The sequence below is a fragment of the Taurulus bubalis genome, assembly GCF_910589615.1.
Source record: "Taurulus bubalis genome assembly, chromosome: 1".
Lineage (NCBI taxonomy): Eukaryota > Metazoa > Chordata > Actinopteri > Perciformes > Cottidae > Taurulus > Taurulus bubalis.
In genome coordinates this window covers 43,731,342-43,756,411 of record NC_136589.1, presented here as the reverse complement: position 1 = coordinate 43,756,411, position 25,070 = coordinate 43,731,342, and the positions used below count along the sequence as shown (strand labels likewise).

Below are 25,070 nucleotides of genomic sequence, written 5' to 3'. Positions count from 1 at the left end.
GTTATACCACAATTTGCCACCTGTTTGAGGAGAGGAGAGGAGAGGAGAGCGTAGCAGAGCAGAAGGTCACGAGATGAGTGGAGAGGTCATGTGAGGGGAGCAGAGGTCGTGAGAGCAGAGGAGAGGGGAGGAGAGGTCATGAGGGCAGAGGAGAGGGGAGGAGAGGGGAGCAGAGGTCATGAGGGCAGAGGAGAGGTCATGAGAGCAGAGCAGAGGGGAGCAGAGGTCATGAGAGCAGAGCAGAGAGATTATTATTATTACTATTATTATTATTATTATTGTTGTTATTATTATTATTATTATCGTAATCATTATTACGCAAAGCGACTAGAGCCGGCCGAGTACCTCTGAACGGAACCAGTTGCTGGTCAACGTCACTTCGGGCCCGGGGTTGTAGAGGAGAGGCAGCCGCTCCGCCCAGGCGTCCCAAAGGTCTCTCGTCTCGCGGCCGTCGAAGCGCAGCAGGCTAGAGTACGCGTAAAATCGCTTGAGTGACATCGTGGCTCGAAATACGGCCCTGCCGCTCTCGGCGTCCCACAGACTGGCAGCGGCCTCTCCCCGGGACCTGTACACGCCCGCCAAGATCAGCAGCCCCGTGTAGGCGCGCAGGTCGGTCTCGTCCATCCCTTTCCAGTCATCGCCGTATTTTCGCGAACCCTGCAGATTGGTCATGTCCAGGATGATTCTTTCCACGGTCGGCGTGACAAACAGGCAAAACGTCGAGGCGATGTCACGGGCGCCGGACACTGCGTACGCCGTGGGGCCCGGGGTCGGCGGCCTAGGGGTCCGCTCGGCGCACGCCTCCTCTCGTTCGTACGCTGCAGAGGACCATGATATTTCTCCGTTTTTTGACAGGAAATTCTGTCTGTCGACTCGATCTTCTTCTTCTTCTTCTTCTTCTTCTTCTTCTTCTTCTGACGGTGGTGCATCGCGCAACTTGACAAGTTGACTTCTGGTGAAACGACGCGCTCTGGTCATGACCTTGTCCGAGTGTTGGAGAGGAGTGCCTCGGCCTTGACCTCGAGCTCGACCTCGAGACTCCTGTTCTTCTTGCTCTAATGCCGGTGACGCATCACGTACTGGGTAGACCAACATGTCGACAAGCTGGCTTCTTGTGAATCGACGAGCTGTCATAATTACTGGCAGAGTGGCAGAGAGGCCACCGCGACCACCAGCGGCACACGAATGTATGTGACACGAAAGTAACTAAACACTGAGCACCAAAGACAAAAAAAAAAAAAACGAGGTAATTGTGACCCGAGAGCGACACAGCGACATGAGATACACAGGGCCCAGTGGGAGGGGTAATATATTGTATATAAATGCAAGACGCTGTGGCTACTGGCGTTGATCCCTGCTGGAACAGAGACATGTCCTCCACTGAGAGACCGGACTTTGAGACCGAACGACAGTGGCTGCTGCTGATGCATTTTTGGAGAGCATACGGAGAGGAGGATGAGCAGCAGCCTCGGCAGACGCTGAGGGCGCGGAGCGTATATTACCATAAGTAATATACAAGTGAAATATATGGTTTGGTACATGGGAAAAATTGTGTTATGATTTGGGTTAGAGAATGTTTACATACTGTCCTATGATTTGGGTTAGAGAATGTTCAGATATTGTGTTTTGATTTGGGTTAGAGAATGTTCACATATTGTGTTATGATTTGGGTTAGAGAATGTTCACATATTGTGTTATGACTTGGGTTAGTGAATGTTCACATATTGTGTTATGATTTGGGTTAGTGAATGTTCACATATTGTGTTATGATTTGGGTTAGTGAATGTTCACATATTGTGTTATGATGTGGGTTAGAGAATGTTCACATATTGTGCTATGATTTGGGTTTGAGTTGGACCTTACAGCTGCATCATTTCAAAGAAATAATCATCCTGAAAGTGATTTTTTTATAGGCGGACCTGAAACCTTTTAATTTTTTTCTGTGTGTCATCTTCATTTAGTCTTAACCAGCAACATATAGACTCATATTTACACATCTGAACAAAATGTTCACATATGTACCTTTTATTATAACACCAACATTATTCAAACAGCCCTAGTGGTTGCAGAGATACACCCTTTTTAGTTTGGGTATGACATTTAGAGGAAAGGGCCTAAAAATAGGTGGATTTTTAAAAGGTTTTAAAAAGGCCACCACTGAAGGAGGAACCCTGTGTGGTTGGGAACCTTCAGGAGAGAACCAATCATTCACTCCTGTCAGCCTATCGCAGGAGAAGAGCTCTCTCACCGTATGGAGACGACTAGACGCCTTCAGAGATGAGCAAGACTGGACTTTGGTTGGAATATACAAAATACAAACCAGTTTTATTTGTTTTTACAATAACAAGATTAAAGGTTACAACAACGGATAATGCAAGAAGTAAAGAAAAGAAAAGATGAAAAAATAAAACGTTTTCAAAGTAAAATCACCAACAAGCCTCATCAAAAAGATTCTTTGTTGTCTCCTATTTCTACAATTCATGACAGACTTCTTTAAGTTAACATTTATTTCTCAGGTTCCTGTCTGGTCTTCCTGGTGGAACATCAGGCAGGATGTCTCCTAAACTGTTACCATGGGAAACAACACTTAGAAATACTGCTTACCAGGCTCTATGGCTCAAGGTTATAGGAGCTGAGCTGCATATTTAATAATAATAATAATTCATTTGTTACACGACGATCAAAGATGATGAACTTAGCTTCTTCAAATCAAAACAGCTCTTTACAAGTTGTGATTATTTCTCCACATCTGAATCTGATCCAGAAAGACTCTCGTTTGACATTCGGAGGTTTTTCTTCACACAAAGAAATGTTTCAAGACAACAAAGTTGAGTTTTATACACAAAGTAAAACATGTTTCTTCTCTCAGAAACAGATCATTTCAGGTCATTACATGGACCTCGCTCAGCTCTCAGACATCCATCTGCAACACCACAAGTCCAGAGAGCTCTCAACCCCCCAGAGTCCAGACCAGCTCAGGTACCCCTCACCTGCTGCAACTGTTTACAACCACTGAGAGATCAGGTTGCTACTAACTAACATCAGCTGTGTGATCCTGTACAGGCTGAACTATCTGGACAGCAGAGAGAACGTTTATCTACCAGGAGGAGGCTCTCCCTCCTCCAGAGAACACAGAGACACTGAGGAACCAGACCAGAACCCAAACCCAAACCCAGGATAAAGAGGTTCAGTGAATGTGGTGTTGAAGGTGTGGAGGTGGATCAGTGTGTCAGAGAAGACTCTGTAGAAGGACAGCGAGCCAGCAAGACAGTCCACATACACTGCTACTCTACCAGAGGGGAAGGAGGAGGAGGAGGAGGAGGAGGAGGAAGAAGAGGTGATGGGTGTTACTGTCTTATTGTGACGGACATAGTAACGACCATCACACACCAGACTCCAGGACTGATCATTCATTCCAAACCTACAGTCTTCACTCTCTCCTCTCCTTCTGATTCCTCTATAACTCACTGATATAGAAACTCTTCCTCTCCATTCGACCTCCCAGTAACAGCGACCAGTCAGACCAGTTCTACACAGCAGCTGAGGACAGAAGTCAAACCTGTCTGGATGATCAGGATATGACTGATCCTCCTTCACATATGTCACCTTCCTGTTGTTGTCAGACAGTTTGAGGTTCCTGTGTACTGTGTTTGTGTTGAGTGTGAGTTCACAGGAATCTGATGGAGAGAACAAGACACAATACAGCTGCAGTTATTATTCTATCATCTGTTCATCTATTGACACTTTGATGATGACATCAGAGATGTGAATGAGTGATGTCACAGTCTGAAGATGGTTGAATGTTTTCATGAATCAAACTCAAAGCACACTTACACTTCCTCAGACCTGGTCTGAACCATCGGACTCCAGCAGGCTCCACCCTGAAAGGAGGAGGAGTCAGAGCAGCATGGACACATGAACATGACATCACTCTCATGCACAGAGCTTTGTTATTCATGTTCACATGGACCACTTATTATTCATCAACTAGTATTCTGTTACTTCCAGCAGTTCCACATCAACATGATGACTCATCAGGACTCTTTGTGTTTGTGTCACCTGATGAATGGAAGTCCACTATTCTCTCTCTTAGCTCTGTGTTTGGTCTCCACCTCCTGAGGGAAACATCTGTCTCTTTAGCTGCTAAATGCTCCACTATGTTCACCAGCGTCTGTGGCCGACTGTCACCTGTAGCTTCAACAAGTCCACTCTTATCAGCCAGAGAACTGTCTCTCAGTAAAAAACAAACTAAACCCAGGTGGAGCTTAACTCCTTTAAACAGCAACACATTCCTATTGTGATGATTTATCAAGAAGGTTTAAACAGATTGTTTCTTTGTCTTTTCACAGTAATGTCTGGACTAAAGGGAAACACACACTGGATACTGAATAGTAATACATCAAACATCTGTCTGGTTCCCTTTTTTACCAGCTTGTTCCTACTCAGCTTTTTGAACACTTAACAAATGACATTAATATTAGTATTAGCCTCCAGCAAGATATTAATGAACACTACATGGTGCCATCATAGCATTGATTATACACGACTATGTAGCCTGTTGTCTGAAAGGTGCTTTGCCATGTTTGACGTGTCCTCCCTTGGTCTGTTAGACAGGTCTCTGTGTGTCAGTGGGCTTTCCTTCAGTCTGTAATGGAGCCAAAGTACTTTCACATTTCACTTCATCTTTTGTTCCAACAAGCCGAGGACAGTCGGCAAGAGCTCCTGCATCATGTCTCCCCTGATCATTCGCTGTGTGTGAGCGCTGGGCAGCCCCCGCCTTAAGCCCCGCCCCCTTAAACCTCGCCTCCTTGCAGTCAATGCATGCAGGCAGCATGACAGGGAGCGGAAAAGTGAGTGCGGTCTGATCGCACGCTATTTTAATGAAGTATCGATACTAAAATTATACAAAGTCATATCGTTTTTAACGTACGGGTACCACGGTACCTTTTAGTATCGATACACCGTGCAACATCATGTGGGACACAAACAGTTAGATGAGTCTCTGGTAGTTTGAGGTCAGCTTGGTGTGTCAGGGTCATATTAACCAGGCTGACAGTGTGACAGAGAACAGGTTTCCAGCACTACCTACTCTATCAGACTGATGCTCTGTGGCTGCAGCCTCCTCTTACCTGAGAGTCTCCAGTCTGCAGTGAGGATCCTCCAGTCCAGCAGACAGCAGCTTCACTCCTGCGTCTCCTGGATGATTGTAGCTCAGGTCCAGCTCTCTCAGATGGGAGGGATTGGAGCTCAGAGCTGAGGCCAGAGAAGCACAGCCTTCCTCTGTGATCAGACAGCCTGACAGCCTGTAAACACAAAACAACACACGTCACATCTTAAGACAATCTTAAGGAGGATACAAGTTTATCCATGAATGTAAATCAAGATTTGAGTGTCAACTAGTTTTAGACGTTGATGAATCCTGACCTGAGAGTCTGCAGTCTCCAGTGTGGACTCTCCAGTCCAGCAGACAGCATCTTCACTCCTGAATCCTGCAAGTTGTTGTTACTCAGGTCCAGCTCTCTCAGACTAGAGGACTGGGAGCTGAGGACTGAGGACAGAGCTTCACAGCTTCTCTCTGAGAGGTTACAGACACTCAGTCTGAAGAGACAAGGAGGAAGAAAAAAATAATACACGGAATTAAGTTATGATCTATGAATCTAACTCTCTCTGTACTTACAGAGCTTTGTTGGAGGCTTTGACCACTGGCAGCAGCCTCAGAAGAGCCTCCTCTGAAGCAGAGTATTTCTTCAGGTCAAACACCTCCAGATCTTCTCCTGATGACAGTAAGATGAAGACCAGAGCTGACCACTGAGCAGGAGACAGTTCATCTGTGGAGAGAAGTCCTGAACTCAGGTACCATTGGATTTCCTCCACTAGAGAACCATCATTCAGTTCATTCAGGCAGTGGAACAGATTGATGCTTTTCTCTGGAGACACATCCTCACTGATCTTCTCCTTGATGTATTCAACTGTTTCCTGATTGGTCTGTGAGCTACTTCCTGTCTGTGTCAGCAGACCTCGTAGGAGAGTCTGATTGGTCTCCAGTGAAAGACCCAGGAGGAAGCGGAGGAACAAGTCCAGGTGTCCATTAGGACTCTGTAAGACCTTGTCCACAGCACTCTGGTAGAGATGTTTTGGTTCAGGTTTTGACAACAGGGAGGTTGTTTGTTCTTCTGCCATCAGGTTGACACCAGAGTTGATGAAGGTCAGATGGACATGAAGAGCAGCCAGAAACTCCTGAACACTCAGATGAACGAAACAGAACACCTTGTCCTGGTACAGTCCTCTCTCCTCTCTAAAGACCTGTGTGAACACTCCTGAGTACACTGAGGCTGCTCTGATATCGATGCCACACTCTGTCAGGTCAGATTCATAGAAGATCAGGTTCCCTTTCTGCAGCTGATCAAAAGCCAGTTTTCCCAGAGACTCAGTCATCTTCCTGCTGTCTGGACTCCAGTGTGGATCTGTCTCAGCTCCTCCATCATACTTGACCTTCTTCACTTTGGACTGAACCACCAGGAAGTGGATGTACATCTCAGTCAGGGTCTTGGGCAGCTGTCCTCCCTCTGTGGTCTTCAACACATCCTCCAGAACTGTAGCAGTGATCCAGCAGACGACTGGGATGTGGCACATGATGTGGAGGCTTTGTGAGGTCTTGATGTGGGGGATGATCCTGCTGGCCTGCTCCTCATCTATGAACCTCTTCCTGAAGTACTTCTCCTTCTGTGGGTCAGTGAACCCTCTGACCTCTGTCACCAAGCCAACACAGTCAGGAGGGATTTGATTGGCTGCGGCAGGTCGTGTGGTTATCCAGAGGCGAGCAGAGGGAAGCAGTTTCCCCCTGATGAGGTTTGTCAGCAGCACATCCACTGAGGTGGACTCTGTGACGTCAGTCAGGATCTCATTGTTGTGGAAGTCCAGAGGAAGTCGACACTCATCCAGACCGTCAAAGATGAACACAACCGGGAACTCTTCAAACCTGCAGATTCCTGCTTCTTTGGTTTCAGTGAAGAAGTGATGAACAAGTTCCACCAAACTGAACTTCTTCTCTTTCAGCACATTCAGCTCTCTGAACGTGAATGGAAACGTGAACTGGATGTCCTGGTTGGCTTTGTCTTCAGCCCAGTCCAGAGTGAACTTCTGTGTTAAGACTGTTTTCCCAATGCCAGCCACTCCCTTTGTCATCACTGTTCTGATTGGTTCCTCTCCTCCAGGTGAGGCTTTAAAGAGGTCTTCTTGTTTGATGGTTGTTTCTGGTCTGTGTGGTTTCCTGGATGCTATTTCAATCTGTCTGACCTCATGTTCATCATTGACCTCTGCAGTCCCTCCCTCTGTGATGTAGAGCTCTGTGTAGATCTGGTTCAGAAGGGTTGGGTTGCCTGCTTTAGCGATCCCCTCAAACACACACTGGAACTTTTTCTTCAGGTTAGATTTGAGTTTACGCTGACAAACTCCAGCAGGAAGTCCTGAATGAACACACAACAAAGAAGATCAATGAGTCAAATAATAGATTTCAACATGTCATTTCCTCAAAGAATGAGTCCATGAATATATTCTGGTCCATCTCTTAAGACATTAGTAGACGTCCCATTTATCCAGCATGTTAAATCTTTAGAGAAATCCTCTTACTGCTCTGCAGACAGTCAGCCAGCTTTTCCTGCTTCATGCTCCTCAGGAAGTGCAGTGAGATCTTCTGAAATGCTTCTCTGCTCCTCCTCTGTTCTTCATCCTCACCATCCAACACCTCCTTATCCTCTCTCTGAATCTCTAAGAATTCTGGGTAATCTGAACTCACAACCTTCTGGATCTTCTTCAGCTCGTCTTTCACAAAAGTGAGGATGTTCTCCTCCAGCAGCTGGAACAGAATATCATATGAATGACAAACTAAAACCATGGAACCATGTAAAAGTAGTTGCACATGTACAGACCATAAATATGGAGTCCAGGTGTGTTTGATGCAGCTGGGCAGATGGACCTCTGGGAACCTCTGAGCTCTCCTGGTCCTCTCTGTGGAGGAGTCATGAACAATCAGCTCACATTGTGTTTGCACCGCAGACTGTTTATTGTTCATGATATTAAAACACAAATACAACAATAAGTTAAAGAAGTTGTGTCCTGTCATGATTAATCATTTTATAAACCAGATGCTAAAGACTGGAGATGAAGGACGACCATCTGTGTGACAGTTAGTCATCTGTTTCATCTGTTTTAAGAACTTACTGTGGGTCATAAGAACGGCGTCCACCTTTGAATTCAATCAGACCACCTTTCGACCAATCACTCTTCATGGACACACAGCTGGGTTCAGGAGACTTTTCTCTCTGCTGCTGAGACCTGATAGAAACACTGAGAATTACTGAATATAAAGGATTTCTGTACATACAAGATTAATTTTTTTGCTTCCACTGGTTTTATTGGACAGTAAAATTGCTGTAATTTTCATCAAAACTTGTAGTTAATGGTAAAGAAGATAAAGCTTCTTGATTGTGACTTGTTGTTTTCTTATTCAACCAACTCGTTACAATGAGACACAATAACTAAAACTACTGGAGTCACATCTTGTAGAAATTTGACTCTGAGCGGTGGAGACACTTATATTTAGGATCTTCCAAAGATAACCAGCAGACATTAATGAACACAAAGAACACAGTAATTTAAAGTTCACCAGTTATTATATAGTCAGTGGACAATATGAAACCCAAAATTCAACCACCGATGGTTGAATGTGTCTAAATAGTTGAAATCTTAGGAAGTCCCAACAAAAAAGCATAGTCACCAAAAATAACTAGGATTCATGAGGACAACCCTTCAACTCATTAAAACCACTCATCAAACTGCACTCTGCCTCCAGACTTCTGACACTAGTCTGCATAGCTTATTAACTTGTTCCCAGACCTCTGAATGTAGACCCAGAACCCGTGCAGCTAGTCCCCAGACCTCTGAATGTAGACCCAGAACCCCTGCATCTAGTCCCCAGACCTCTGAATGTAGACCCAGAACCCCTGCAGCTAGTCCCCAGACCTCTGAATGTAGACCCAGAACCCCTGTAGCTAGTCCCCAAACAAAATGCCCGTATGTGACTTGCTCTGCTCATTTTACCCAAGATGCATCAGAGGTGACTTGTGCGTACTTGGGACAGCCAATATCCCAGAATGCATTTCGCACCAGCAACAGGGAACAATGGCAGATGAGAATGTTCTGAATGTTAGTGTTTTTGAGTCACAAAATGTAGTTTTAGGATGTTTTCAGGCGAGAAGTTAGTTGTTTAAGCATCAAATTTGTGGTTGGTTTTTCAAGATTCAGCCTACTTAAAAATATACGCCTACGATTTCTGAGATTTTAGGTCCTGCTCACGGGACCGGGCAGTCAGCGCTCTGCTGCCCGCCGAGAGCAACCTCATCTCGGCAGGACTTTTTGAAATGATCCGCTGACTCCGATGTCTCCGATGTCTCCACAGCGATTAAGCATGAGATATAATTCAGTTTTGATGATCTAACAAGCAGTCTTTATTCTCAGAGTTTATAATTTGTTCACATGTAACGTTACATCAGTTTGACTGAGGGAAAGGTTAAGTTTTATAACTTAATACTTTATTTAACTTTAACGTTGCACTACAGCGGTGTCTTTTTACTTTTGATCAAATTATTTGCAATTATTTATGTATATATAAATATAAATATATATATATACATTTATAAACATAATATATGTACAATTATATATTATATATATATACATATATATTTATAAACACACAATTATATGTGCCCATAGTCTTCTGAAACTTCTCCACAAACCACAACAGGTAGTCCCTGAAATTCTGTACCTAGTCCCCAGAACTCTGGAGCTGTTCTGAAGACTTTTGCAGCTCGTCCCAGTCGTCTGTCTCCAGAACTCTGCAGCTTTCTGAAACTCTGACCTCTCCTGGTCGACTCTGTGGAGAAATAAACTCACATTGTGTTTGCACCAGAGACTGTTTACAGTTAATGATTCATACAGCACCTACTGAGCAGTTAGTACAAGATATTGAATTCTGTCATGATTGATCATCATAAAAAAACACTGTAAATGATGCACGACCAATTCTGTGTTTCATAACTGAGAATCAGAACAGTTAGTCAGTTTCTCTGTTTCATCTGTTTTAAGAACTTACTCTGGGTCATAAGAACGCCGTCCATCTTTGAAGTTAGTAAAATCTTCTTTAGACCAATCACTCTTCATGGACACACAGCTGGGTTCAGGTCCAGGTTCTGGTTCTGGTTCTGATTCAGGGGACTTTGGTCTCTGATGGGTCCTACAATAGAGAAGAAGACCAGCAGGGAGGGGAATTCTGTTTTGAATCTTCAGTCAGAGCAGCTGTTGGGAAAAACTATCAGCTATCAACAAGAAAAGGATCAATACAGAAACGTTATATTTGACATAGATTTCCTGAAAATGTGTGTGAGTGTTGAGGATCTGAAGATTATGATTAAAGAAGCTGTAATTATGTGACACGTAGCATCTTCTTGGACAGAAGGGATTTGAACTGATGACGTTTAATCAACAAGGTTCACTCTGCATCAAGGAAGCTATACAATAAAACAGTTAAAGAAAGTAATTAGGCTTAATTAACCTCAGCTGAACATGAACTCTGTTGACTGACAGGAACACTGAGACCAGCTGTAACCTTCACTGACCACCAGGGGGAGCTCAGTAGCTGCATTATTGAAGAAACCTATAATTACGTCATGTTTCCTTCCTTATTTCATAGTACAAACGTTTTGAAAACATAGATATGAAATATGATACGGTAGGTTTATAAAGTAATGATTCACCTGTAAATTTTTTCAATCACCATTGCATTGTATTTCATTATGCAATCTGGATTATGCCATATCACAATGCAGATACACTGTTTTGATCTGGAGCTGGTCCCCAGATATCTGAAGCTTGTCCCCAGACATCTGGAGCTGGTCCCCAGACATCTGAAGCTGGTCCCCAGATATCTGAAGCTGGTCCCCAGACATCTGAAGCTGGTCCCCAGATATCTGGAGCTGGTCCCCAGATATGTGGAGCTGGTCCCCAGATATCTAGAGCTGGTCCCCGATATCTGGAGCTGGTCCCCGATATCTGGAGCTGGTCCCCAGATATGTGGAGCTGTTCCCCAGATAGCTGGAGCTGGTCCCCACAATCTGGAGCTGGTCCCCAGATATGTGGAGCTGGTCCCCACAATCTGGAGCTAGTCCCCACAATCTGGAGCTGGTCCCCACATATCTGGAGCTGGTTCCCAGATATGTGGAGCTGGTCCCCAGCAGTGGCGTCCTAGGTTAAAGCCCCGGATGTTTTTTAATTAGCCCCGAATATTAATAAAAAATAAAAAAGTGTCATTAAATTAAACTATTGTTTCTCACATGGACAGTTATTTATAACTCTAACATGCTACATATGTGCGTGTGTTCTGGTTTGTATGTTTTCTCCCCTTAAAAATACAATCCAATAGCCTATCATCATACTTAACCTCAGGGCGCTAGGACCTTGGGGAGGCTATTGCGCTGGCTTTCTCACAACCCAAGTAACTTCTCTCATAAACCACAAAAGGATTATACCAAGGAGTTTATCTCATAGTAAACTATACCAAGAAATGTATCTACAAGTAAACTAAACCAAGGAGTTTATCTCATAGTAAACTATACCAAGGAGTTTATCTCATAGTAAACTATACCAAGAAATGTATCTACAAGTAAACTAAACCAAGGAGTTTATCTACAAGTAAACTATACCACGGAGTTTATCTACAAGTAAACTATACCAAGGAGTTTATCTCATAGTAAACTATACCAAAGAGTTCATCTCATAGTAAACTATACCAAGGAGCACCATCATACACAATATTCATCATTTGATAATTAAGATGTACTTGAAATGCTTTTTTTTTTGTTATTCATGTTTTTTTTAAACTATTGAATGTTATATTAGACACTGAACTAGTTAATTTTTTATCTCAGTGATAGTGCCCAAATTAGCATATAATATAACTAGTTTGTAAAAACTATACAGGATATAAAGGAGTTTATCTACAAGAAAACTATACCAAGGAGTTTATCTCATAGCAAACTATACCAAGGAGTTCATCTACAAGTAAACTACACCACGGAGTTTATCTCATAGTAAACTACACCAAGGAGTTTATCTCATAGTAAACTATACCAAGGAGTTTATCTCACGGTAAACTATACCAAGGAGTTTATCTCATAGTAAACTATACCAAGGAGTTCATCTACAAGTAAACTACACCAAGGAGTTTATCTCATAGTAAACTATACCAAGGAGTTTATCTCATAGTAAACTATACCAAGAAATGTATCTACAAGTAAACTAAACCAAGGAGTTTATCTCATAGTAAACTATACCACGGAGTTTATCTCACAGTAAACTATACCAAGAAATGTATCTACAAGTAAACTAAACCAAGGAGTTTATCTCATAGTAAACTATACCAAGGAGTTTATCTACAAGTAAACTATACCACGGAGTTTATCTACAAGTAAACTATACCACGGAGTTTATCTACAAGTAAACTACACCAAGGAGTTTATCTCATAGTAAACTATACCAAGGAGTTTATCTCATAGTAAACTATACCAAGGAGTTTATCTCATAGTAAACTATACCACAGAGTTTATCTCATAGTAAACTATACCACAGAGTTCATCTACAAGTAAACTATACCATGGAGTTTATCTCAAAGTAAACTATACCATGGAGTTTATCTCATAGTAAACTATACCAAGGAGTTTATCTCAGGTAAACTATACCAAAGAGCTTATCTCATAGTAAACTATACCAAGGAGTACCATCATACACAATATTCATCATTTGATAATTAAGATGTACTTGAAATGTTTTTTTTTTTGTTATTCATGTTTTTTTTTAACTATTGAATGTTATATTAGACACTGAACTAGTTAATTTTTATCTCAGTGATTGTGCCCAAAGCACTAGCATAAAATATAACTGGTTTGTAAAAACTATACAGACAACATAATAGATGTAAATGTTGATCAAAATCTTATTCCCTTCTGCTCAAAATAAAACAAGTAAACAACTCAAAAGTTGACACTGTCAGGTCCATTCTCCATCCATTGGATTTGGGAGTGACGCGGATATGAAAGCTAGTTTATCCGTCTACAAGCAGGAAAAGTATTCCTCTCTCGTTACTTGAGAAAAGTTCATATTTGTGTTCACTATGACCCTGACATCCTGTCTCTTCTATTATCATATACTGAATGAATGCAAAACTACAGAGCAAAATCACACTCTTTCTGATTGAAGCAATCTATGAACTGTCTGAAACAATGAATATCCGGGGCCCCAAAAAAAATTGCTGCGGTTCTACATGCCGGTTCGCTAGCCCCCCCCCCCCCCCCCCCCCCCCCCCCCCCTCTTTCCTTGAATCCTAGAAACGCCCCTGGTCCCCAGATATCTGGACCTGGTCCTAGACTACTTGGCATACATTGATTCCTGCTTCATAGATGAAGTTATTAATCAACAGAGTAGATATTTGATCTCTGAGAGCACTTTGACCAGCAGAGGCCTCAATAAACATGAAATATGAGCTTCATAAAACACCTGAAGTACCAAAGTTCAGACTTTAGTACAGTATCAGAATTCAATCTAACGACTGAATGTGTTTTATAGGTTCATTAAGAGTCAAGGTTCAAGTGAACGAGCAGAGAAACAGTCAACATGAAGTCAGTCAGAGTGAATACGCTGAAGGAAAAAAGTGTTGAGTGATACCTGTTCATGTTGGTGATCACCTGCAGCCCTGATGGAGACAGACAGGTTCACCTGCAGCCCTGATGGAGACAGACAGACAGGAGGCAAAGAGCAGCTTGTTGGTCATGATTACATTACATTTCATTTAGCTGACGCTTTTATCCAAAGCGACTTACAATAAGTGATTCAACATGAGGACAAACTCAGAACAACAAGAATCAAGAAAGTACAATTTCTTCAATACAGTTAAACTACAAATTGCTATCAGTAAGAGACATTTAAGTGCTACTAGGTGCTACCTTCCTTATTCAAGGTGTAGTCGAAAAATGGCTCAAAACATATCTATGATGACGGGAGGAAGGTTCAGGATTCAGGGAGCAGACTTTGATAGGAAATTACTAAGTAACACGTTGTGTCTCTGGCTCTGCTCTTTCTTTGAAAAGAATAAATGGCTGATTAATGATTTCACAACCGGTGTCGAGTAACAATTGTTCTAACAGAATTCAAGGGCCACTTACTCACTTTCTCCTCCTGGACGTCAACCCTCTGCTGTGTGGACCCGGTCTGTGTGGAAGAAGAGTTTCCAGGATTAACTCCTCTTCCTCCTCTTCTTCACCAGTCCTGCGTGTCTTCAGGCTGCTGTCCCACTCCACCACTGTGATGAACCAGTGTGAACCTGCAGCACTCAGTTCAGAGAGCTGATCATGTGTTATGACTTAATGACCATGTTAAAGATTAACCCTCAGCTCCTTCCTGCTCCCTCTGACCCACTGGAACCAAGCGGAGAACAAGAAGCTCCTCCTCCTATATATACACAGTTATATATTTATATAATACACAAACAATTGCAATCAAATTCGGTCAAAAGTAATAAGACACCGCTGTAGTTCAAAGTAAAGTTCAATTAAAATCATAAGTTATGAATCTTAACCTTTCCTTCAGTCAAACTGATGTAACGTTACTGTGAATAAATAATACATAATACATATTGCTTGTTAGATCCGCAAAACTGAATTATAACTCATGTTAAATCGATACGGAGACATCGGAGCCAGCGGATCATTTCTAAGAGTCCAGCCGGGATCAGGCTGCTCTCGTCGGGCAGCAGAGCGCTGACGGCCCAGAGCTACGGGGCTGAAGGTCCGAGACCAGGACCTCAACCCGTCAGCGTATTTTTTTTAATGAAGCTGCTTCTGGACAAACCCACCACAGATTTGATGCTTAAACAAATAGCTTCTCGCCTGAAAACATCCTAAACCTACATGTTGTGACTCAACAACGGTAGTATTCAGAGAACGTCAACTTCAGTTGTGAGTTCTCTCATCCACCATTGTTCCCCGTTTGCTGGTGCGAAATGCATTCTGGGATATTGGCTCTCTCAAGAATGCTCAAGTCTGCTCTGATGCATCCTGGGTAAAATGGGAGGATCAAGTCACATCCGGGCATTTTCACCGTGCTTGGCGAGAAGCGGACTTTTGAATCGGAGCAGAACTTGAGCCGCGACTGATGACGTTTCACAAGAACACGAGTACAGAGAAGAACAGAGAACACGAGCACAGAGAAGAACAGAGAACACGAGTACAGAGAACACGAGTACAGAGAAGAACAGAGAACACGAGTACAGAGAAGAACAGAGAACACGAGTACAGAGAAGAACAGAGAACACGAGTACAGAGAAGAACAGAGAACACGAGTACAGAGAAGAACAGAGAACACGAGTACAGAGAACACGAGTACAGAGAAGAACAGAGAACACGAGTACAGAGAAGAACAGAGAACACGAGTACAGAGAAGAACAGAGAACACGAGTACAGAGAAGAACACTTATTGAGAAACGGCCCATGTCTATCGAAGCCCGTTTCCGCCACAAAGAAATTTTAAAAATGAGATAAAAAGTCATAATTATGAGATAATAAAGTCGAAATTATGAGATAAAAAGTCATAATTATGAGATAAAAAGTCATACTAATGAGATAGAAAGTCAAAATTATGAGATAAAAAGTCATAATAAACTTTCCTCACATGGTTTCCTCATGTCTTCTCTCCTCACATGGTTTCCTTGTGTCTTCTCTATCACATGGTTTCCTCATGTCTTCTCTATCACATGGTTTCCTTGTGTATTCTCTCCTCACATGGTTTCCTCATGTCTTCTCTCCTCATCATGTCTTCTCTCCTCACATGGTTTCCTTGTGTCTTCTCTATCATAAGGTTTCCTTGTCTCTTCTCTCCTGACATGGTTTCCTAGTGTCTTCTCTCCTCACATGGTTTCCTCATGTCTTCTCTCCTCACATGGTTTCCTCGTGTCTTCTCTCCTCGCATGGAAAGGACACAAGTGAAGGAAACGGGGATGCAATCTAGAGACTTAGGATGCACCCAGTGAGGACAAAAGAGAAAATAGGCTCGTTCGAGATGATCCAGTTCTGCGCAGTCAGCTCTCGGCGGCGATCGGCGCGCAATGCATGCTGGTTAGATTTGTGTCCGACTTGCTCCCGACTTGCTCTGACGTCATGCACACGTGGTCAACGATACTCTCACGAGATCAAGCCGGCCGTCGATTTCAGAGCCAGCCGCCGCAGTAGCTCTCCACGGACTGCGTTGCCCAGTGCATGATGGGAAACACCTGGCTGTCGCCACATCAGAGAGCTGATTGGCTCTTAGATCTGACAGCAAACACCACGTGTTGTAGAAAATCCTTATTTTATGTGTAGTTTAATACTTAACGCTGGATTGTTGATTATTCGTCTCATGTTTGATCTTAAAACATATCTTGTGTGGTTGATAATACAAAATCGTATTTATACAACACACATCAAAATGAGTAGTAATGTATTTCACAGGCAGACATAAAAAGAGCAAAGGATGCAGCTACACATACATTTCTACATAAATATATATTTATAAACACATGAATGAATCCAAACGTGATCTGTAAACTACAAGTAGACAAAAGTTCAGAACTAACAGGAAGTCATTTTTTCTGTGACTTCCTTTGTTTACTTTGAAGGCAGCTGAAAACTGTCCGATTTGATCACAGTTTATTGTCAACGCCTCCTGTTGCTGCTTCACATGTGACACTGTGTGTTTCAGTCCAAAAAACTGATTTGTTGCTGTACATGTAGACTGATAGAGTGTAGCAGGCTGGAGGAAAAGGTATTTTCATGTTCAAATTAAGTACAACCCTTTGAATATTCCTGTTACAGACAGTGTCCTATATGTCTAGTATGCGTACATGTATTGTGTTGTTGCTTTATCTCCCCCTCCTGTTGTCTTTCTCATACTTCACAGATGTACACACCTGGTTCCAGTCATCCAATCACCCAACCTGTTCCAGATCTCCAATCAACCAGTCCCCCTTTTAATAGTCCTCTGTTTGTTAAGTCTCTCAGAGCCACCACGGGGCGTAACAATTCCTCCAAGGCTGCAACTAACAGGGAGACAAACTAGCGGGCAGCTAACAAAGTTATTTATTTTCAACAACAGAAACCAAAATAAAGTGGAGGTTTCAGTGATCAGTAGTGAAGCTCATGTATGGATATGTGTGTAAAAAGAAAGCAATCACAAGCAGAAGCCAGAGCAATGTGTCATGCAGCGACACCATGGATCCCCCAGAGGCCAGGCTGCACATGCACAAGGGCTTTATTACTCCAGCTCAGGTGTGGCTCATCCAGGCTGACGACACTCCAATCAGCACCTGTAACAGAGAAGTCAAACAGAGAGTAAAAGAAAAACATCACTCACTCCAGCTCCACTACAGGCAGATGCACCAAATGTGTCTAATATATAGAGTTCATCACAGCTGCAGCTCAATGGAAATTACTGCATATCTGGTTATTATTCTCATGAGTTTGACTTCTGGTGATGTCAGTCGCTCTCTAAATTGATTTGGTTCTGATTCCCCAAAATCCCCAAAACACAATAACAACACTCAGGTTTACGAAGAGCGCAATTTTCTTTAAGCTCAGAGTTCAGAAGTAACGGAACAAAAAAGACAAACTTTACCATCAACCAAAGAATGTGTTGAGTCTGCAGGCGGAACGACGTAAACAAAAGCAACATTAAAGCTGCTAAACGTCTGCATGTTAGCCATACATGTGTGTATATATAATGTGTGTATATATTGTAGGGGCCTGAGGGGAGGTGTGGTGGATGGCATCTACATTACAGCCAGAAGGCTCCACCCACTCGTCAAGAGGGCATTAAGATCGGGTGTGGGACGAGCCGGCGGCGTGGTGGTGGTGAGCTGCAGGTTGAGGCTAGTGACCGATGTCGTGAGCTGCAGGTTGAGGCTAGTGACCGATGTCATCACTGTAAGGGCAGGGGACATTGGAAGGCTGAACGCCTGTTAAGACAAGTTCCAACCGTGGGTTCAGTAGTAGGTAGTGATGGGTAGATGAGGCCTCATGAAGCGTTGCGGCACATTACCCAAACTGTATTGATACTGTGTTGCTCAATACTGACACCTGCTGGATCTTAAAAATCATTACAGGCAACCTAGTTGACAGGCTCAACTGACATACTGATTTAATGACCTAGTACATACAATAATTTAATTTATTGTATTATTCTATATCTTAATTTAAGTTTAAAATATATTTAACATGTGAATGCGAGGATGCTTATGTACTTGTCTTTGAGGCAGGGCGGGGATTTTTTTTTAATACATTTTTATTCAAAAAAGAAGTTGTTCCAATGTCTTGGCATTCAGGCGAATACGTTTCTTTGACGCAAGTTCTCCAGCTTTAGAGAACACCCGCTCACATGGCACAGATGAGGCTGGTGTGCACAACAATTGTAGGGACAGCCAGAAGAGGTTTGGGTATGTGTTCTTTTGGTTGTCCCAATATCTCAAAGGATCCTGGGACCTTGGAATGTTGCCCTCTACCAGGTATTTCTGAACCTCAATGATTGCATCGGCTGTGACGTTGGTGGTCTGCCTGCCAACTTCCTCATCCAGGTGCTTCCACAGGTTATCTAAAAAAACAACAAATTGGCATTTTGGTACATGATTTGCAAGCAAATCAATGCACAAATAAACAGATAAAACTGAATAACATGCCTGAAGTGGGTGCGGATAGCTGTTGTGAAGAAGGTCCAGGCTGTGGCTCAGTCGATGTGCGCCCAATTACAGCCGCACATTCAGATTTCACTGCATTTGGAGGAACTACGAAACCCGAGTGATTTAAATCTGGGTTCTAGAAGTGTTGATGGGGTCAACACACTTCATGACTCCAGATTGGAAGCAGCGACTGTGACTCGTCGCCTCAGGTGTTCTTGGAGGTGTATTGCTGCCTGTGTGTGCAAATTTGTCTTACTCTCAAGTGTATGATGGAGCATTTTCATCATGGGGATGACCTTTGACCCTGAAAATCTCTTCTCTTCAGACAACTCCACTGTAGCTTGATGGAAAGGAGCAAGCACAAGAAGTGTTTCTCCTGTGATGGTAAACTCATCAGCCATAAGTGGAGTTATGTCTGTTTTTAGTGAGGCAAGGGATACCCACACTGGTTCCTTCTCCTCATGTAGCCTTGCCAGCCTTTGATATGCGCTGTTCCAGCGTGTTGGCACCTCATTGGTGAGTTTCAGGCTTGCCGTCCCATCTGTTGCTGCACTTGAGCAAGCTTCTCTTTGGCTGTGGCGCTTGATCTGAAGTAAGTTACAATTTGCCTCGATTTGTGTCTGATGTAGGTGTAGGGATTTGATCACATGATTTCTTTGCTTATGCATTTAGAGTGTGTGCAATGCAATTTGAATGCCGAATTTGGAGATTTTTTTTTTTGTGGATGAAACATGTTTGGTGCTGCGTCGGTCACAAGACACTTTACTTCATTAGTTATGGCCCAGTCATCCATCATGCCCCTTGTGACTCGGGCCAAATTGTCAGCAGTGTGACTTTGTGGAAAGTATTGCACTCTCAACACAGATGTACACAACTGCATATTGTCATTAATGTAGTGACAGGTAAGAGCCAAGTAAGCCTCCATGTTCACAGATGTCCACATGTCAGCTGTTATACTCACTGCCACAGCCTGCTGTACTTTCATTTTCACTCGTTCTCGTTCCTCCTCATATTTTTGGGCCACCATTTCTTTGACAGTCTGAAAATTAAAGCAAATCAATATATTTAAATAAAATATTAAATGAATTGGATATCAACTACTTCTCTAGACATTTTCTATACAAACCTTTCTGGTTGGCAAAACATATGATGGCTCAAGGACCTGAAGCAGTTCCCTGAACCCCTCACTCTCAACTAGGCACGTGCACAGACATTTTGGGGGCAGGTGCTCAAACTGAAAAAAGGCACCCATCGGCAAAATTATTTATGAAATAAAAAATAATCATAAATTAAAGCTGCTCGCAGCTGTGACTGGGCCCTGACTCCAGCACGTCGGGGTAAGCCGAAGGGTCCCCGGCTCGTCCGTCCGAGAACGTCCGCCTGCCAGGCGGATGTTCGAGGCCGGGAGAGTCGCTTTAATTTAGAGAGAGGGGGAGATATATATCTCCCCCTCTCTCTAAATTAAAGCGACTCTCCCGGCCTCGAAGAGATTCGAGCTTTGTGACATGGTGCATTATCCTGCTGGAAGTAGCCATCAGAGGATGGGTACATGGTGGCCATAAAGGGATGGACATGGTCAGAAACAATGCTCAGGTAGGCCGTGGCATTTAAACGATGCCCAATTGGCACTAAGGGGCCTAAAGTGTGCCAAGAAAACATCCCCACACCATTACACCACCACCAGCCTGCACAGTGGTAACAAGGCATGATGGATCCATGTTCTTATTCTGTTTACGCCAAATTCTGACTCTACTATCTGAATGTCTCAACAGAAATCGAGACTCATCAGACCAGGCAACATTTTTCCTTTGCTGCATACCTCGGTTGTAACGAGTGGTTATTTCAGTCAAAGTTGCTCTTCTATCAGCTTGAATCAGTCGGCCCATTCTCCTCTGACCTCTAGCATCAACAAGGCATTTTCCGAGTAACTGAGCAGATTGTGAAATACTCAGACCGGCCCGTCTGGCACCAACAACCATGCCACGCTCAAAATTGCTTAAATCCCCTTTCTTTCCCATTCTGACATTCAGTTTGGAGTTCAGGAGATTGTCTTGACCAGGACCACACTCCTAAATGCATTGAAGCAACTGCTATGTGATTGGTTTATTAGATAATTGCATTAACCCTTTGGGGGCAGGGCCCGCGCCGATGCGTTCGGGCAGGTGTTTAAGTTTTTAATAAAATTATATCATCACAATAATACGTCACACAGATATGGTTTCAAATCTGGCGGATATGGTTTCCACTTCCACGTCTGAGCATCTGTAAATGGACGTGTCTTACGACTTGTGCAAAGCTTCAGTGTGAGTCAGAAGATACCAAGCAAAGAGTCCTGAGCAAAGCTAAATTGGAGGGGACTGACGGCACAGCTCCAGTGCCTGAAGGATTCGCTAACAAGGAGATAGCCGGAGCTAACGGGCCAGATAGCTGGCAACAGCGTTTTTTGTGAGACTGAACGGTGAGTAATCAATTGTTGTCCCGGTCACCGTTAACTTTCTTACAGTGAACTTAGTACGACCAGTAGTGTTGGACCTCCATTATGTGTTTGTAAGACCGTAACTAACGTTTGTTTGTTGACGATTGCTTCGTAGCGTTAGCACGTCACTAGATAGCGCCGTTTTGGATGTCTCTTCCGTGTCTACGACTGAATGGTGCATAATCAACTGTTGTCTCTATCACCGTTAACTTTCTTACAGTGAACTTAATACACCTAGTAGCGTTGGATCTCCGTTAATCGTTACTACAGTAGTGTTTATGTCACGTTAGGTGCTGCTAACACGGAGCGAGCTAACGAGAGCTAACGGAGATAGTTGACTATAGCTATAACTCATACTGACTTGTATTAATGTATTTTACAGAGTGGATTCAGAGCTGCGAGGGTCCAGAGGACAACATGCAACTGCAGCAGTCTCCCTGTCCGTCTGCCTGCCAACACATCACCATAGCAGGCCTCAAAGCCAGCCACAGCTCATCATCCCCACCATATAATAATACATTTGGTTTTTGACATTTATCTACATGTGTCTACCATTTTATTCATATATTCCACTGCTTTTGTAAACCTAAGACCTTTGGTAAACCAATTTCCATCACCAAAACCGCTATACCACATGAGTAAAGTTATGTTTTCACAACAAATATGAAACATTTCCAAAATCAAGATTACATTTTTCAGCTTTAGTCATATTTTCTTTTTACACTTGTGCCTTGACAATGGTGCCTCATTATATAGATAGCTGAGATTATTCTGTAATTTTTGTATGTATCATATGCAAGTGACTTTAAAAAGAGAAATTTAAAAATTATGTAAAATCAAGAAACAGTGATTTTATATATTATTTTATATATTTTATATATTTTATATATATATATATATATATATATATATATATATATATATATATATATATATATATATATCGCTAGCTAGCAAGCATACTCCAGTGGCGGGCCGTGGATTTTCTACCTAGGCCTTCACTGCCGTCTAGTCATAGTCTCATCAGCTGGCACTATATACATGTAGTGTATTTGTGAAAAACAATTAAATTATAAAATAGCTATAACTTTGTGATTCTGTTTAGGCCAGCAGAGGAGGCTTAGAAGCCCCTGACGGCCTGCCACTGGTATATTCATCAAAGAAGGCCCTGACAGCCTGCCACTGGTATACTCATCAAAACTCTTTCTGTCTTTTTGTGTCTCTTTGAATGACATTCTGAAGGTGAAGGCTAGGGGGCCGCTGACACTCTGGACCCCTGACACTCTTAGCCCCTGGCAGCTTCACTCCTGAATCCTGCAGCTTGTTTTCACTCAGATCCAGTTCTCTCAGACTGGAGGGGTTTGACTTCAGAGCTGATATCGGAGAAGAACAGCCTTCCTCTGTGATCTGACAGTGTGACAGGCTGCAAACACACAAAACAACACACAGATTTTCTTATATTGATACACAATGAATCATAATTTTAATCATAAACATGAATGACTATCATTTTGGTTTTATCTTCTTTTGTAAACAGATGTTTTGTTAAAATCACGTCACTGTAAAACATATTTAAATCCTGATTCCAGTGAAATGAGTTATTCCAGTGCAGTAGAAGCTCTAACAAACTAAAAGCAGGACTTAAAGCATCCTTGTTCCCTGAAAGCAGGAGGGCCAAAGGATGTTCATGTTGGTTGGACAAGACCTCCAACACTTTGATCCCTAGCAGGATAGTGGCTAGTTCACCATTCAGTTCACAGCATTATGTCCAAATGCATATCACAGAGACACTAGTAGACATTGTTCTCCCACAGTAACATGTTGGGAACACCACTATGAACTCAGTAGATCAGACACTCAAGCCACTTTGCCATCTTTGTGGTAAATCACCTGATCCTGACCTGAGAATCGCCAGTGTACAGTGTGGACTCTCCAGTCCAGCAGAGAGAAGCTTCACTCCTGAATCCTGCAGCTTGTTGTAGCTCAGGTCCAGCTGTTTCAGACTAGATGACTGGGAGCTGAGGACTGAGGACAGAGCTTCACAGCTTCTCTTTAAGAGGTTACATCTACTCAGCCTAGGGGAGGAACAGGGATTAATACAAACAAAATGTTTAATCAAAGTGCAATATCAACAACATTTACTATTTAGTTAATGTATCCATAATGTGTCCACCTACAGAGCTTTGTTGGAGGCTTTGACCACTGGGAACAGCCTCAGAAGAGCCTCCTCTGAAAGAGAATATTTCTCCAGATCAAACACCTCTAGATATTTTTCTGAAGACAGTAAGATGAAGACCAGAGCTGACCACTGAACAGGAAACAGTTCATCTGTGAAGAGACGTCCTGAACTCAGGGACTGTTGGATCTCCTCCACTAGAGAACCATCATTCAGTTCATTCAGGCAGTGGAACAGATTGATGCTTTTCTCTGGAGACACATCCTCACTGATCTTCTTCTTGATGTACTGGACTGTTCTCTGATTGGTCTGTGAGCAACTTCCTGTCTGTCTCAGCAGACCTCATAGGAGTTTCTGATTGGTCTCCAGTGAAAGACCCAGGAGGAAGCGGAGGAACAAGTCCAGGTGTCCATTAGGACTCTGTAAGGCATTGTCCACAGCACTCTGGAAGAGATCTGCCATCAGGTTGACATCAGAGTTGTTGGAGGTCAGATGGACATGAAGAGCAGCCAGAAACTCCTGAACACTCAGATGGACGAAGCAGAACACTGTGTCCTGTTACAGTCCGCTCTCCTCTCTAAAGATCTGTGTGAACACTCCTGAGTACACTGAGGCTGCTCTGGGATCGATGCCACACTTTGTCAGGTCGGATTCATAGAAGATCAGGTTCCCTTTCTGCAGCTGATCAAAAGCCAGTTTTCCCAGAGACTCAGTCATCTTCCTGCTGTCTGGACTCCAGTGTGGATCTGTCTCAGCTCCTCCATCATACTTTATCTTCTTCACTTTTCGCCTGAACCACCAGGAAGTGGATGTACATCTTAGTCAGGGTCTTGGGCAGCTGTCCTCCCGCTCTGGTCTTCAACACGACCTCCAGAACTGTAGCAGTGTTCCAGCAGAAGACTGGGATGTGGCACATGATGTGGATGCTTCGTGAGGTCTTGATGTGGGGGATGATCCTGCTGGCCTGCTTCTCATCTCTGAACCTCTTCCTGAAGTACTTCTCCTTCTGTGGGTCAGTGAACCCTCTGACCTCTGTCACCAAGCCAACACAGTCAGGAGGGATTTGATTGGCTGCTGCAGGTCGTGTGGTTATCCAGAGGTGAGCAGAGGGAAGCAGTTTCCCCCTGATGAGGTTTGTCAGCAGCACATCCACTGAGGTGGACTCTGTGACGTCAGTCAGGACCTCATTGTTGTGGAAGTCCAGAGGAAGTCGATACTCATCCAGACCGTCAAAGATGAACACAACCGGGAACTCTTCAAACCTGCAGATTCCTGCTTCTTTGGTTTCAGTGAAGAAGTAATGAACAAGTTCCACCGAGCTGAACTTCTTCTCTTTTAGCACATTCAACTCTGAACGCGAATGGAAACGTGAACTGGATGTCCTGGGTGGCTTTGTCTTCAGCCCAGTCCAGAGTGAACTTCTGTGTTAAGACTGTTTTCCCAATGCCAGCCACTCCCTTTGTCAACACTGTTCTGATTGGTTCCTCTCCTCCAGGTGAGGCTTTAAAGAGGTCTTCTTGTCTGATGGTTGATTCTGGTCTGTCTGGTTTCCTGGATGCTGTTTCAATCTGTCTGACCTCATGGAGTAGAGTCAGTAGACTGGACAT

At 43.2% G+C, this 25,070-nt stretch overlaps 1 protein-coding gene and 1 pseudogene across 2 annotated transcripts; both read right to left on the bottom strand.

The window, feature by feature from the left end:
• Nucleotides 1-3,093: 3,093 nt before the first annotated feature.
• On the bottom strand, nucleotides 3,094-10,729 carry LOC306732832 (protein NLRC3-like; the record flags this gene model as incomplete). Its single annotated transcript, XM_079213995.1, has 10 exons — nucleotides 3,094-3,677; nucleotides 3,835-3,881; nucleotides 5,130-5,303; nucleotides 5,425-5,598; nucleotides 5,678-7,466; nucleotides 7,630-7,855; nucleotides 7,929-8,007; nucleotides 8,221-8,334; nucleotides 10,154-10,294; nucleotides 10,725-10,729. The coding sequence occupies 10 exons, from the start codon at nucleotides 10,727-10,729 to the stop codon at nucleotides 3,094-3,096; spliced, it is 3,333 nt and encodes a 1,110-aa protein (XP_079070121.1).
• A 6,675-nt stretch (nucleotides 10,730-17,404) lies between these two features.
• Nucleotides 17,405-25,070, bottom strand: LOC306732823 (NLR family CARD domain-containing protein 3-like; annotated as a pseudogene). The gene is made up of 4 exons: nucleotides 23,465-25,070; nucleotides 23,208-23,362; nucleotides 17,918-18,060; nucleotides 17,405-17,446 (listed from the first exon to the last, which is right to left on the bottom strand). The product of its transcript is annotated as an NLR family CARD domain-containing protein 3-like (transcript).